Genomic DNA, 15,439 nt, shown 5'->3' with positions numbered 1-15,439 from the left:
TGTGGATGATGGCACTGTAATTATTTTAATAAAAGACAACATCTAGGTACCTTTTTCCTAATTAATATAATTAATATACAGCTGTCACATGGCCCAGTCACGAAACACTGTACCCAAACAAAATTGTTATAATTTTTCTTTCACACAAATAGAGCTTTCTTTTGGTGGTATTTAATCACTAATGTTTTTTTTATTTGCTAAAGAAAAAAAAATTGAACATTTTGAAAAAAAAGTTGTTTTTTTCATAGCTTGTTATAAAATTTTGCAGACAGGTCATTTTTCTCCACTGATGTGCACTAATGAGGCGGCACTGATGGGAACTGATGAGGCGGCACTGATATGCACTGATGGACACTGAGGCTGCACTGGTGGGCATTGATGAGGCAGCACCGGTGGGCACTGATGAGGAGGCACTGATGAGGCTGAACTGATAGGTGGCACTTATGGGTTTTTATTTTTTGGAAAATTATTTTTGCCACTAGTGGGCTTTGATAGGTGGCACTGAGAGGTGGCACTGATAGGCTGCACTGATGGGCACTGATAGGTGGCGCTGATGGGCACAGATAGGCAGCACTGACAGGGGACACTGATGGTGAGGCACTGATTGGCACTGATTGGCAGCACTGATAGGTGGCACTGGTGGGCACTGATTGGCAGCACTGATGAGTACTGATAGGTGGCACTGGCGGGCACCAAGGCAGGGACCGATGTCCCTGTAACAGAAGCCGGTTACCGATTTTCTGCTTCTCTCCTCCCGCTGATCATGAGGAGAAAAAAAAGACAATAACCAGCTTGTTTACTTCTGTGATCAGCTGTCATTGGCTGACAGCTAATCAGGTGGTAAAGAGCCTGCTGTGATTGTCCCTTTTACCCTGTTCTGTGATCACCCGAGTCGGAAGGGCTTGGCAGTCACAGAGCGTGCCAACCTATTGACGCCTCTCTGGCACTGGAAGCCCGCGCTGTAGCCATCATTCGGCTATAGCATGGGTGGAAAATGTTTAATCTATAAGTATTTTGCCACCCCCATTGTTTTTAGCTGGTTAGTTGGCATAGAGGAGGAGGGAGAATTGAGAATGTGCAAAGTTGCCACCACAGCTGCAAAATCCCTAGATGAATTGGGGACATGAACAGAAGGTGGAGCTAGGGAACAGCAGGATCAACCAGGTTTTTTTCAGAATACAGAAAACAAATCTCATAGTGACTTAGTGAGTATGAACAGCATGTAATACACTGTATATTTATATGATGTGTGTTTAGTGACAATTTAAGCAATGGGTAGAAACTAAGGCATATATTTGCTGTTTTCTGTTTACCAGTTTTGGGACCTAAGGTTCTGGATACCATTTAAAGAATATCTAAATACCAAACTCTTGAATCTGCAGTTATTTTAACTTGCACTAAAAGTGTCAGCACTATGTGCCAATCAGCTTTGAGTGCATTGAATAATGCTATCAAACTAACACTGGAACTTGATAACAGGAAAAGAGAGCAGAGCGAGTTGAGTTATGGCTTCCTCATTGGGCTGCTGCTCATTTATTGTCCAATCATAGGCAAGAGCAAGCCCCTAGTCCAGCTAAACTGGTTAACTGCAAGGACCTGGCTATGTTTTCTGGCAGGGTGCCTGGATAAAAATCATATGAACAGAATTACAAGTCTTTTGGTAGATAGACAGTTTACAAATATGTATTTCATATGTGTGTTTAGTTCTATGCCCGAAGGCCATCTTTGAACTGTCCCTTTAAAACAATTGTCATGCTGTCCGTCACCCACAAGCATTAAATGCTTTAGCACAGGGCCTGCTTTCAAAATAAGATGTCAAAAGAAAAGCTGATTTCAAGGTTTTTACGCATCCAATTTGCTATCATTTCTGGTACGCAGTCAAAAAAATGTTGGCGATATAAATCAGGACTGTGTATTGTGTTTTATAAGATAGACCTGGTCACTGCCCAGGAAGAAAACAAATATTAAATTGATTAGAGCGCAGCGTTTCCATTAAATGCTTTCACTTTTTCCCCAGAGTCAAGCCAGAAGCCATTTAAAAGGAAGAGGTCTATCATAAACTGGACTTTTTGGCGTGGTTCTAACACTCATCTGGACAACATCCCGCTCTCTCCAACCTCCTCAACTCCTGGAAAGCTGTTTGGACTGTCATTGCCAACCATATGTGAGAATGACAACCTGCCCAAAGCCATAATGGTGAGCAGCAAATCCTGAAACTGCTTCTTAAGAAGCACATAAGATACTGACACAACCCTCATCACGTGATAAAACACTTCTAAAATGTATCAGATGTTAAAGCATATGTAAACTAGCTTATTTTCTCCTTATATTTTACCCATGAACAAAAAATAGGAAGCAAGTACCATATATAAAATGCAACTAAGCCCATTTTTGTTAAATTATCAAGCAGTCACATGACCACTATGCAACTTTTGTACACTTCAAGGGCAGTGGGGGTATCTTGTCTTAGTCTAAGGCAGTTAGGCAGTTTATTGCTTAACTTGCTATGTGTCACTAGATTGCTGTGTACTTAGATGACAGCGAGATTCTCTGCTGGAGACGCTGTCGGGCAATCTCTTATGACCACCCTGGCAGGAATTGCTGCCTGATATGTGTGCTGCCGAGTACAGGACAGGGAGGGCACAGCATGCATTAGACTGTGCACGAGATTGGGTATGAAGGGGCGACAACACTGATGGGGGTTTCCTAATGACTGGTTTGTCAATTACAATTGTCAGCACATCAATGCACTCTATACGTGTGGACTATTGATATTTTTTTATTAGGGGGCAGGGGTGTCAAAGTCCATTTCATCGCAGGCCACATCAGTATTATCAGTGCCCTCAAAGGGCTGGTTGTAAGACTAGATGTCCAGAGCAAGCCACCCCACCATCAGAAGTCCCCCCCCCCCCCATTAATTTGTGCTTCTGCTGGAAGGAAGCTGGCGTAGAGCTAGGAAGCAGAAAATGCAGTGTCTGGAGCAGGAGCAAAGGAGAGCTGGAGTCAGCTGTTGAAGTCTGCTTAATGCTGAGACCGGTGAGGTGGAAGCAAAGGGGTGGTACGGCTGCAGATGCACAGGATCTCTAAGAGGAGTCCTGTCCTCTCTGCTGCCCAATGCTGAGACCGGGGGCAGAGACCTGCCTCCCTCTGGTTGCAAAGAGAAATGCAGCATCTGGCGGAGGAGTTCTATAGTCCTCTCTGCTGCCAATGGCTGAGACCACTGGGTAGAGACCAGCCTCCCTGTGGCTGCAAAGAGAAATGCAGGATCTGGCGGAGGAGTTCTATTGTCCTCTCTGCTGCCAACTGTTGAGACGAGGTGATTACGGAGACATATGGGGGTGCAGCTGCAGAAGAGGTGCGAGGACCAAATGAAATGGCCTGGGGGGCCAGATTGGACCTGCGGGCCTTGTGTTTGACACATGTGGCATAGGACAATGTAATTTCTAAATACAGACCTGTAGCGTAGCTTTTTCTGAGAGAGTAGTATTTAGTTATGTTTAAATGTAGTCATATTTATAACCTTATTGAGTTGCCAGTACATTTTCTTTGCTGCACTGAAATCCTAAGCAGTGTTGCCTGGCATGCCAAGGTTCCCTTGTGGACTACAGAACAACTCTCCACTATGGTATGGAGATGGGGGGTTGTACTCTTAACACACTTCCCACTCTAGGATGACAACACTGCTTTCTCATATATACAGTACAGTATGCAAACATTATAAATGTTGTGTGATATTGTCACAATCACTAGAAAAAGAAAAATAAAAAAAGGCAGAAAAAATGAATGCAGCCACCACATCTATGGACTGGTAAACTGCATTTTTTTCCATTTTTGTTCTTGAATTTACATACATTATGATATTAATTGATAGAGGTCACTACTGGTGGCCGTGATTAGGTTGTCACCCATTCTTGGCACTTCCATCTATTTGTACCGTCTCACAGAAGATGGAAATTAAATTTTAAAAGCAGTCAGCAACTTTAGATCAGCCTTCTTATCCATGGTATTTTGGCATCTTACCAACTGATTAATTTGCCTTGTGAGGTTTATACACAGCACACGACAGAAGAACATTTCTCTTGGTAGCTGGAATGGCATGGAACGTCGTCTCTCCAGACTGAGAATAATTTCTAAATCGATTCAATGAAAACATATCTGTTTGATACAGCGGCTAGTTAATGGGACTGTCTTTTAGAATAATAAATTAATCTTAATCTACAATCATTTTCTGATGTATTGTATGTGGCTGAGAAATGTTGCCGTTAAACCTTGGCTCGACTGTAAGGAACTGGCACTGTTTCTGAAAAGGCCAATCATGTAGAAAGAAAATTCCTAAGTTGTATATTGCTTGTGCTAAATGTTCATGTGAGATGATGTATCACTGCACTGTCTGTACGTGACTGTGTAAGCATAGGCTAAACTCTAATACCAAACCTAAATCTGCTGGGTACTGTGTTATATCTACTACAAGACTGGATGGTATATTAAAAAATAAGATGAGATTAAAAAATTGTCAGGTGGTTTAATTTTTTAGCATCAACCATAAATAAAAAATAAAAATGGCTGGACCAACATTTTAAAAGTTAGATTTGTAAGTAAGACAACTTGTTAGTAAGATGAGTTAGTAGGAAGATTTCAGCTGTGTCTTGGAAAATATTGTATCCCCTACATATCATATATACATTTTAAATATATTCAGCTATACTTTCATACACCATAAATACTAATACATAAGCCAACTTTTTTATTTATGTTAGTATACAGTGCACAGTGCTTCACTTTTCCATAATTTGTTATGTTACAGCCTTATTCCAAAGTGGAATGAATTCTTTATTTTCCTCAAAATTCTAAAAAACAATACTCCATAATGTGAAAGAAATTAGTTTGAAATCTTTTCAAATGTATTAACAATAAAAAAAAAATAAAAAAAATCACATGTACATAAGTATTCACAGCCTTTGCTCAATACTTTATAAGCACCTTTGGCACCAATTACAGCCTGAAGTCATATTAAGTATGATGTTACAAGCTTGGCACACCATTTTTGGGCAGTTTCTCGCATTCCTCTATGCAGGACCTTTTAAGCTCCATCAGGTTGGATGGGGAGCGCCGGTGTACAGCTGTTTTTAGATTACTCCAGAGATGTTCAATCGGGTTCAAGTCTTGGCTCTGGCTGGATCACTCAAGAACATTCACAGAGTTGTTCCTTAGCCATTCCTTTGATATCTTGGCTGTGTGTTTAGGGTCATTGTTCTGTTGGAAGATGAACCTTTGGCCAAGTCTGAGTTCCAGAGCAGATTTTCATCATGGATGTCTCTGTACATTGCTGCATATATCTTTTCCTCAATCCTGACAAGTCTTCCAGTTCCTACTGCTGAAAAACATCTTCACAGCAGGATGCTGCCACCACCATGCTTCACTGTAGGGATGGTATTGGCCAAGTGATGAGCGGTGCCTGGTTTCCTCCAGGCATGATACTTGCCATTCAGGGCAAAAAGTATAATCTTTGTTTCATCAGACCAGAGAATTTAGTTTCTCATGGTCTGAGAGTTCTTCAGGTGCTTTTTGGAAAACTCCAGGCTGGCTGTCTTGTGCCTTTTACTGAGGAATGGCTTCCGTCTGGCCACTCTACCATACAGGCCTGATTGGTGGAGTGCTGCAGAGATGGTTGTTCTTCTGGAAGGTTCTCCTCTCTCCACAGAGAAACACTGGAGCTCTGTCAGAGTGATCATCGGGTTCTTGGTCACCTCCTTGACTAAGGCCCTTCTCTCCCGATCGCTCAGAATCCTAGTGGTTCCAAGCTTCTTCCATTTATGGATGATGGAGGCCACTGTGCTCAATGGGACCTTCAATGCTGCAGACATTTTTCTGTATTCTTCCCCAGATCTGTGCCTCGATACAATCCTGTCTCAGAGGTCTACAGACAATTCCTTGGACTTCATGGCTTGGTTTGTGCTCTGACATGCACTAGTAATTGTGGGACCTTATATAGACAGGTGTGTGCCTTTCCAAATCATGTCCAATCAACGGAATTTACCACAGGTGGACTCCAATGAAGTTGTAGAAACATCTCAAGGATGATCAGTGGAAACAGGATTCATCTGAGCTCAAGTATGAGTACCATGGCAAAGGCTGTGAATACTTATGTGCATGTGATTTATTTCATTTTTTTTTGTTTTAATACATTTTCAGATTTTCAAACAAACTTCTTTCATGTTGTCATTATGGGGTATTGTTTGTAAAATTTTGAGGAAAATAATGAATTTAATCCATTTTGGAATAAGGCTGTAACATAACAAAATGTGGAAAAAGTGAAGCGCTGTGAATACTTTCCAGATGCATTGTACATTCAGTTTTGTAGTAATGGAAACCTAGCAGCAGCCCAGACGGCTGGGACTGACATTATACAGAAGTGTCCTGAAAGACACATGAAAACCCCCTTTTGATTACCAGAAAACAGTTAAAGTGTTACTAAACCCAGTTATATGAAAATAGTTCATCCATCCCCCCACAGTGCCCACAGCTTATAAATCTTCTTTTTACATTAAAATATTGCCACTGTATACCTTTTTGGCTGATCTGTATACCACAGTCAGTGATAAACTGCACAGTTTCTCCAGTGCTGAGAGTTCACGTAGGAGGAGATTTCCACTGCAGCCTGTATACACGCCCACATGTGTGATGTCAATATCATGTGACCTGGCTATCTCTGAGAACAAGTAATTATTCTCTCCAGCATAAAAGACACAACTGAGCATGTGCAGGTTGGCTACCCTGCCTGTGTTAGCTGGCTTTCCCCAGATAGACCGGGCAGGAGGGAAGGACCTGTGCATACAAGAGAAAACAGCCTTTTTACACAATGCAGAGGATTAACCTCTTAAGTTCCACAGTGATTGTAACAAGCATGCTATGCTGCAAAAACAGACAGTTTTTACTGTTGTGGGATTAGTAACACTTTAATCATTTAATTTCTCATTTTATTAAAACAATGTACATACCCGACTTACATAGCTGAAACTAGACATACATGTTTTAGACCAGTGGTCATCAACCCTGTCCTCAGGGCCCACTAACGGGCCAGGTTTTATGTATTACCTTGGGGAGATACAGACTAGAATACTGAAATCACTGAGCAGCAAATGATATCACCTGTGATATATTTCAGTTATCTTGCAAACCTGGCATGTTAGTGGGCCCTTAGGACAGGGTTGATAACTACTGTTTTAGACTGAATGAACATTGTCCATACTGACTGCAAGGAGAGATAATGTTAAATATTTAAAAACTTGATGTAGCACACCCCCTTAAGGGCCGCTAGTAACTGGGATCCCCCACCCTGTACAGCCAGGCACACCAAATTTCCACAGTCACTCTAGAGTCAGAGAACAGTCCGTGACTTTGTTTTTTTTTTTTTTTTGGTTTTATTTTTTGGTTTTACTGAGGGGTATAGACTTGAATAGGGATTGGAAATTTTGGGATGCCCACTTAACTCCAAACAATTTCAGGGACAACACTTCTTACATACAGTCCTATAAATACGCCACTCTTCCTCCAACACTCACGTGCTTGCACAACCCAGCTGGTACACTGTAGAGATCTGACAAGGCAATCAGATTTTTGAGCAATAGCCTATTAATGGCAGGAACCAGAGGCCCCATAGCAAAAGTTCAGTGTCCAGCATTAATCACTCCTGTGGTTACTGATCCCACCACCACCTCTTCAGGCACTGCCAACCCGCCTGGTTGCAGCTGCCCCTTTCGCTAGCCCTCCAGGCTAACTTCTCCCGCAGTCCTCCCTGTCAGAAACCATAAGTCAGACTGAGACAGAAGTACAGTTAAATCACACTTGTTTAATAATAATAAAAAAAGGTAAACAGAATAAATGTGGTCAAAGCATAGCCAGAGTTCAGGAACCGGGACAGATAGTCAGACAAGCCAAAACATCAGGGAGCCAGAGAACAGCGTAATAGAACAGCAAGCAGAAGAAAAGTCAGACAAGCAAGTCTTTAACAAGAACACAGGAGAGCGTCTCTAGAGATGTGACCAAGGCGAAGGCAGAGATCATCTGGACTGAGAAGCTTACGTAGGCAGGACTGACAAGCAGGATATCATCAACAAATGATACACTGTGGAGAGATAGGAGCTGGCAATTAGCTGACAGCTGAGCGGCCAGCTCAGAGAAGGAAGGGCTGAGCCCAGCCCTGCCACTCTCTCTACAGTCTTTCCAGACTGAACACTCACCAGCCCACCTGGCTGACTTCTCAGGAGATCTCCCAGATGTGCTGACCTGCTCTGCCTATCTCCTTACTCCCATGCCTCCGGGAATGTATTCCACTGTGTGCTGTGGGGAATCCTTCCAGCATCCGAGCCCCAGACCCAAGGCCACCCCCAGACTAGGGGGCGCCCAGCAAACACCTCCAACAGCCTCCTTAGCACTCCATCTTCCACCTGACTCCCCTGCTGGTATGGCCCATGTCTATTTATGAGGTAAGCTCTGCCCCCAGCTTTTATGGCCCATGTCTATTTTATAAGTAATATAAGCTCTGCCCCCTGCCAAAAAGATGGGGATTGGCTGAGCCCTCATAAATCTTCCAAACATCCCCTCCTAGCATCCACCCACTACATCTAGAACCTTCTCTAAGGCTCCAGAAAACAGGAAGAGGCACCAGAAGAGCTGTCTGAATGAGTCATCCAGCCTCCCTGAGTCAATAAACCCTGACCTAGATTCACAACCCAGGCCTGGCTCTCAGCCAAGCTAATTTGTGTACTCTAACAACTAACCTATTTATATCTAAGGCACTAGAAGGTTCTACATTGATAATGCATATACATTTTTTTTTCTTTAGGATATGCTCTCTGTGCTTTGCCAAGATGGACCATTCACAAGAGGCATCTTCAGGCGTTCAGCAAATGCAAAATCCTGTAAGGAAATGAAGGAGAGACTCAATGCAGGATTCCATGTTGACTTTGCTTGTGAATCTATCTTTGTCACCGCTTCAGTGCTGAAGGTATAAAAGAATGAGACTCGATCTATATTGCCCTCTAGAATTTGGCTTATCTCATCTGCCTTCCTGGTCCCACCTAGGGCTGTATTTATGTTTTCTTGAAGTGGTAGAAAACGTGTTAATTTTTTTTCTATCTGGGTCCCCTCTAGCTTTATGCCATCAGTTTTCACATTACGACAGACTTACCTGTCAAAGGAAGACCTTTGACACTGCGCTTCTGGGTTCACTCTGTTCGGCCACCTAAATGGCTGGACCATGATGACATCACTCCTGCACACGGGAGTCACAGAAAACTGCACCCAGTTTTCACCATGTCACAGAGTTGGTACGGTAATGTATTCTGAGTTGCCCCTGCATGGCCCAGTGTACATCACCGCTGATATGTAGGAGTAGGAATTTATGGCATAACAGACCACCATTTTATTTGTGAATTTACTGTTTACCTTGAGTTGAGCTTTAAACCAGAAATATCTATATAGTATATTTTATACACAAATAAAAGTATACCAACATTTCCCAAAAAAATTTCCAGGTAAAACCTGGACCTCACTGCTGTTCATGACCTAACAAGGAGAGTGCAGAGTGACAGCAAAATAAGCTCATTAGTATGCTGCTTCTCCTTTCACTGTTTAGTCACAGGCTAGGGAGAGGCCCAAGATTTGGAAGACAATGTTTATATGATTGCATTTACAACATGGAAAGGGCCATATTTGCTTGCAGAAGATGCTTAACTACACCCATGTGAATGAGACCTAATGCTGCGTACACAGGATCAGACTGTCCGGGGGACTTAGCCCGGCTGACAAACCGCCGGACTTTCCGAACAAGCGGACCTGCCCACACACAACCGGACTTTTCCAGCGGACTAGGTCCGCTGGACTATGGCGGGAGTCCACCGTACTTTTGAAATGAACGGACTTGCCCACACACGGAGGAAAGTCCTTTCATTTTGAATGTGGCTCCAGGTAGCCGGGACTAGCGAAGGTCAATGTCACCGCCTTCGGCGGCGAGATTGACATGTCGCTGGACTTACAGGGGAAGCCCTATGCCAAAAAAAAAGGCGTGGGGGTCCCCCCCAAGGTCCATATAAGACCCTTATCTGGTCGGTCATGAAAGGGGGTGGGGACGAGTGAGCACCCCCCCTCCTGAGCCGTACCAGACCGCGTGCCCTAAACATGGGGGGTGCTTTGGGGAAGGGGGGCCCTGCACACAAAGTCCGCCGGATAGTCTGATGCCGTAGTGTGTACGCGGCATTATTTGCTTAACTGTGAGGCGGAAAATCAGGTTTCCTGCATGATCAGACAGGACCATGTTATGTGGCAGAGCTTTTTAAATCTTATGACTGGATGGACAGAAATACAAATCATTTGACAAGTAAACAGCTCTCATACAAGTATTTAATCTGTGTATGTAGTTGTGATTTCTGGCATCCACTAACTTTCTTAGTTTGCCTAGATTAGACTTTTTCTTCTCAGTCATACGTTCCTACATCTGTTTCTAAATTCCTTCATGCTCAGTCCTGACATTTGTTTCTTCACACAGGACTTTCTGCGCAACATCCCCGGCAGTGTCTTCTCATCCAAACTTTATGATAAATGGGTTTCTGTCATGGACCATGGAAGTCCAGCTGAAAGAATAAAGGCTGTTAAGAAGTAGGTGCCAGATTATCCTTTCTTTGTGAGGCAGTTGGCAAACAAAAAATATAATATTGTGTAAAATTTTTAAAATTTTAAAATATGCCTACAAAATACACTACATTCTAACCCATAAGTCAGACCAGAAAAAGACAGATTGTGATTGGTTGGTCAGGATACAGCATCAGCAATCATTTTGTTTCATGGACAGGAGTATTTTATTTTCAATTCAGTAAAGTACATTGAGGGTCAAATGAATTAAAAAACAAAATTGTGACACTCAGTCTCTATACCAGAATTTTTTTTTATGACCCCCCCCCCATGCTATTTTCTTATATATTATTATACACCTTCAAATGTTTTCACTGTTTTAACTAGGCATTCGTGTAGTTATATTATGTTTTGTTTGTTTGCCTTACCTTGTAATGATGGGCTCACATGTTGTTGTTGCAACTTGTAGTGTCTTGTAGTGTCATGGCTTATCGACCCTGCTATGTCCATGTATTCATTTATCTAAGCTTATCCTTATTTGCTAAAGATTCATGCACCCAAATGATGCCTAGCCATTTACTCTGTGTTGCATCACAAATGTGAACGTGCTAATGAAATGAAAGACTGCATGGTGATTTCTCTGTTAATTGCTCTGTCTGCTTGGTCTATGTCAGATCTGATTACTGGTATAGAAGAATGTCCAAAGCCTTTTTTTGCCATACTTCTCCTATGGATCACAGGAGTGCAGTTAGATGTGTACTCCTGTGACCCGTTTTCAGCCTACAGTGAAGTCTGGTGTAAACTGACATCATAGATTCAGTCCAGGCTCTGAAAAGTCCCATATGGTTAAGATCCACCCAGAATCAACCTGAGCCAGCTGCACCCCTCCCCTCCACAGCTCCAGTGAGTGTGGTGGTCAGGGGGTGGCAGAGCAGAGAGCCGGAGACTGACAGTCCTGTGCTGAGCCACATGGGAACAGATGCAGTATCAGATCGATGCTGCATCCACTGAAGTGAGTATATCTATTTTTTACAAACCCTGAACTTCTCTTTCTCTTACTCCAAGAGAACTTGATGAGAGCCCTAGGGATTGTGGGATATGTAGTAGAAACTGTCAGTTCTCACACTACAGACAGTGGTCATCCATTAACCTGTGCAGTGCCATGCCACATGCCTCATGTTTAGAAACAAACATCAGTCACCGGAATGTGAAGATTTACTCATCTGCAGTATAGGTTGTGTTTATAGGGCAATGTACATCGTATGCAGGTGAAAAACTCAAGGCGCAGAAAGTTTTTTATAATGCCTTTAAACCATGCTTTTGTTGTAGTAAAGCCATACTGCTTTTTTTAAGTAAACCACGCAGCGTTATTGCCAAATTCCGATACCCACAAAGCTGAATCTTTCTAATCATGTTAATTTTTGTTAGAAATCCTATAATGAAGGCCTCTTGAGCCCCCCTTCCCTAAGGAAAGAGAGCCTTGACTGATGGGGGCATGGCCAGGTTCTGGACAAGAGGAACGATTGGTTGAAACATGGGGATGGGATGGGTCTGAGCTCAGGGAACGTGTGCCCCAGGGAATTCTGGGTCTTTTGGAAGAGTCAGTTGGAAGAGCGATTTCTTGCCCTTGCCAGCAGTTAAAGTTGCTGTAATGGGCTATGTCCTTGATAGAAAATTGGAAGTAGGCTGTCTGTCCAGCACTTATGGTAAGGACAGGCCCCACTTTCCTCTTTTGGTTGAGTGCTCATAGTACGACTGTGACTGGCACTGGTTAAATATGTTCACATGTTATGTGTTGGAATTTAATAAAGCTGTGGCTTTTCCCTTTCCAAACTAATGGGTGTAAGTATCTTATTTAACGGGGTAAAGGGCAAGGGTGGTGGGGGATTTGATCCCATTGTTTTATGTTAATTGGGACCTAGGCACACTGTGCCTCAGCAGTCAAGTATTTACTATCCTGTGTTTTCCTATTGCAGGTTGTTGGAGAAGCTTCCCCAAATAAATGTCACTTTACTATACTACCTGTTTGGGGTTCTGCATTGCATTGAGCAACGTTCTGACACCAACCAAATGACAGCCTTCAATCTGGCAGTGTGTATTGCCCCTAGTCTGCTTTGGCTGCCAAACCTTTCTAGTCCAGAAGCAGAGGGCGAGTTCACAAGAAAGGTAACATTCAGCAAATAAAAGCAGAACATAGTGTGTGACAACTGATACTGCGATTTTGGAATATGTGTAAATCTTAATGCTTTGGCCCTCACGATCACCTAATACTGCTACATGGTGTGTGCATTGTAGTGCAGAGTAACATTGTACCCGGAGTGAGCATGTGGACTTGTTCTAAAACTATTCCATCACTTTTTGTCATATTTTGCATCAATAAGTGTTACACATTTATATTTAGTGCTAAAAATCCTTTAATTTAAATATTATATTATACGGTATCCCTTCCAGGTCAGAATTCTTTCTGATATACTGAAAAGGGCAAGCCAATTGGCTGTCTTTCAGGGCTTGTTCAAACTGGTGTCTAAAACACCATCGTCAGATTTGTACAGTAAATAGTTTTGTATTTAAAAAAAATGTAATGCATTTAAACATTGTATGTGTCTAAATGCAAGTACTTTAGACAAGTATTTTATGTATGATCTTCTGCTAGCTCTGCCAGCAAGAACATGCATTCTTTGAAGAAAATGTGCATATAGGTCCTTTCACAGGGTACTAATGTATGAACACTGGATCTTCCTGGCAGAAAGTTCCTGCGTAAAAAAAAAATGAGTATGCTCCATATAGTGGGCATGTCTACACATGTATATGCATGTATAGGCATTAAAAAATGTTCCTATAACCTACTTTTCAGACCTTTTTAATATATATTATAATACAATAAGTAGTTATATTAAATTATAATAAAATAGATTATTAGGGTATCAGTATCAATGCCGATACTTGTACTCGGGCAAATGTTCCGTTGCTTGATCCGATACCTGAGCAGTCATTGGTGATTGGTGTGGGAGCCGCTTCTCCTCCTCTCCCTCCCGCAGCTTTCAGCTGCTTTATTGAAATCTATATAGGGAGGTTGCTGCTTGTAACTCCCCCCCACCGCTGCCGCACCGATCACTAGACATGTGCATCGACAAAAAATGTGTTCGTTTTCGTTTCGTTTTTTTTCTAAAATTCAGAATTCGGAAATCCAAAAATTTGGATTTTCAAATTTCAAATTTCCAAATTTTATTTTCACATTTTTGAATTTTTGAATTTTTGAATTTATGAATTTATAATTTTCGAATTCCGAATTTCCAAATTTTAGAATTTCAGAATTTTCAAATTTCTGAATTTTCAAATTTCCGAATTTTTGAATTCCGAATTTCCGCAATTTTGAAAAGTTGCAAATTTTAAATCTTGGCAGTTCGGAAATTCAAAATTTGGAAATTCGGAAATTCGACATTCGGAATTTCGGAAATTCAAAAATTCGGAAATTGGAACTAAATGCAATTGCACATGTCTACCCATCACCCCTGACTGTCCCCATCTCCTCCACCAGTCCCCCTCTGTGTCCTCCTCTGTGCTCCTCGAGGCTCCTCCAGTCCCTCTCCATGCTTCTGTCCCCCTCAATGTGCTCCACTCCTGTTTCCCTCCATGCTCCACTAAGGTCCCCCTCTGTGCTCCGCTCTGGTCTTCCTCCATGCTCCTCTGGCCCCTTTGTCCTCGATCTGTCAGGATGGAGAGCAGAGGAAGGAGACGGTAAATCTGTTCCTTTTCAGAATGAACAGTGATCACTGACTCTGTCCATTCATAACTGAGCATCATAAACTTTGTTTATGATACTTCAGCTTATGAATGGAGAGGATGCACAGGACGGTACCAATTTTACTTTTCATATAGGTAAGCTTTTTCTGGCTTTTCTGTTTGAATGATCAGTAAAATGTTAGCTTTTAGATGTTTTAGTATATGTGCTGCCAAAGCAAGCACTAGATAATTTTTTTTTAAAAGCATAACATTATAGTTCTATATCCTTCTGTTTTGTTTTTTTTGCAATACCAGAATACCCTTTTTTGCATCTGTGAATACACGTATACAGTTATACTCGTAAGCACATAAAATGCATGTCTCTAGATACAGATTTTTTGATATTTGGTTTGTGCATGTCTCTGCTGAAAACAAAACAACTGCATTCAGATTTGTGAACAAAAAATGCTTTGAAATGCATTTATTTACACTCACCTGCATGAGGCCTTCAAGGGGAGGTGTGATTTATGTGCATACGTGAGTAATGGCGCATAGTCGTGCATATTTGTGCATATGTGTGAAAAAAACTGACCAGTAAGACAGATTTTACGGATCTAAACACAGGGCAAGTTTACTGATAATAACGTGCTTGTATGTACAGGTCCTTTAAAAGCAATGGACTGCATTCACATAAGTAAAAATAAAAATGCCTTAATGCCTAATGCACAACAGCATGTAATTTCTTAAGGGATACAGCTTTTTCACTCTATAATTGGAAGTGCCTAAACAAGGACATTAATGGCAGGGTGAATAGGTATTCTTTTATTGAAAACTACAGTTAAAAAACATTGAAAGTAGCTTGTAAAATGGTAAGTTAAAGCCTAGCTGTGAATTTAGCAATTGTGTTTACATACACTTTTAGCCCCTTTCACACTGGCAGACCGATCGAGTCTACCTGTCAGTTTTTTAGGACCCCATCAGACCCTCCAGTCTCCTTTAATGTAGCTGCCAGTGTCAATGAACATGTGTCCGTTGACAACTACTGATATCTGTTCCCATCCTATCTGCTAAAAACAGACGGATGGGG

The 15,439-nt window shown here is 41.9% G+C and overlaps 1 protein-coding gene across 2 annotated transcripts in view; it reads left to right on the top strand.

The window, feature by feature from the left end:
- The window catches only part of ARHGAP20 (Rho GTPase activating protein 20), a 186,253-nt gene that overhangs the window by 161,413 nt on the left and 9,401 nt on the right, over positions 1–15,439 (top strand). For both annotated transcript variants that reach the window (XM_077483975.1, XM_077483976.1), the window contains 4 exons: positions 2,018–2,196; positions 8,846–9,007; positions 10,547–10,656; positions 12,606–12,795. In XM_077483975.1, coding sequence (XP_077340101.1) covers positions 2,018–2,196; positions 8,846–9,007; positions 10,547–10,656; positions 12,606–12,795 — 641 coding nt within the window. The remainder of the gene's footprint in view (positions 1–2,017; positions 2,197–8,845; positions 9,008–10,546; positions 10,657–12,605; positions 12,796–15,439) is intronic.

Source organism: Lithobates pipiens, unplaced genomic scaffold (assembly GCF_037356315.1).
Source record: "Lithobates pipiens isolate NorthernLeopardFrog02 unplaced genomic scaffold, aLitPip1_a1.2 Scaffold_16, whole genome shotgun sequence".
NCBI classification, from domain to species: domain Eukaryota; kingdom Metazoa; phylum Chordata; class Amphibia; order Anura; family Ranidae; genus Lithobates; species Lithobates pipiens.
This window is presented reverse-complemented; position numbering and strand designations above follow the sequence as displayed.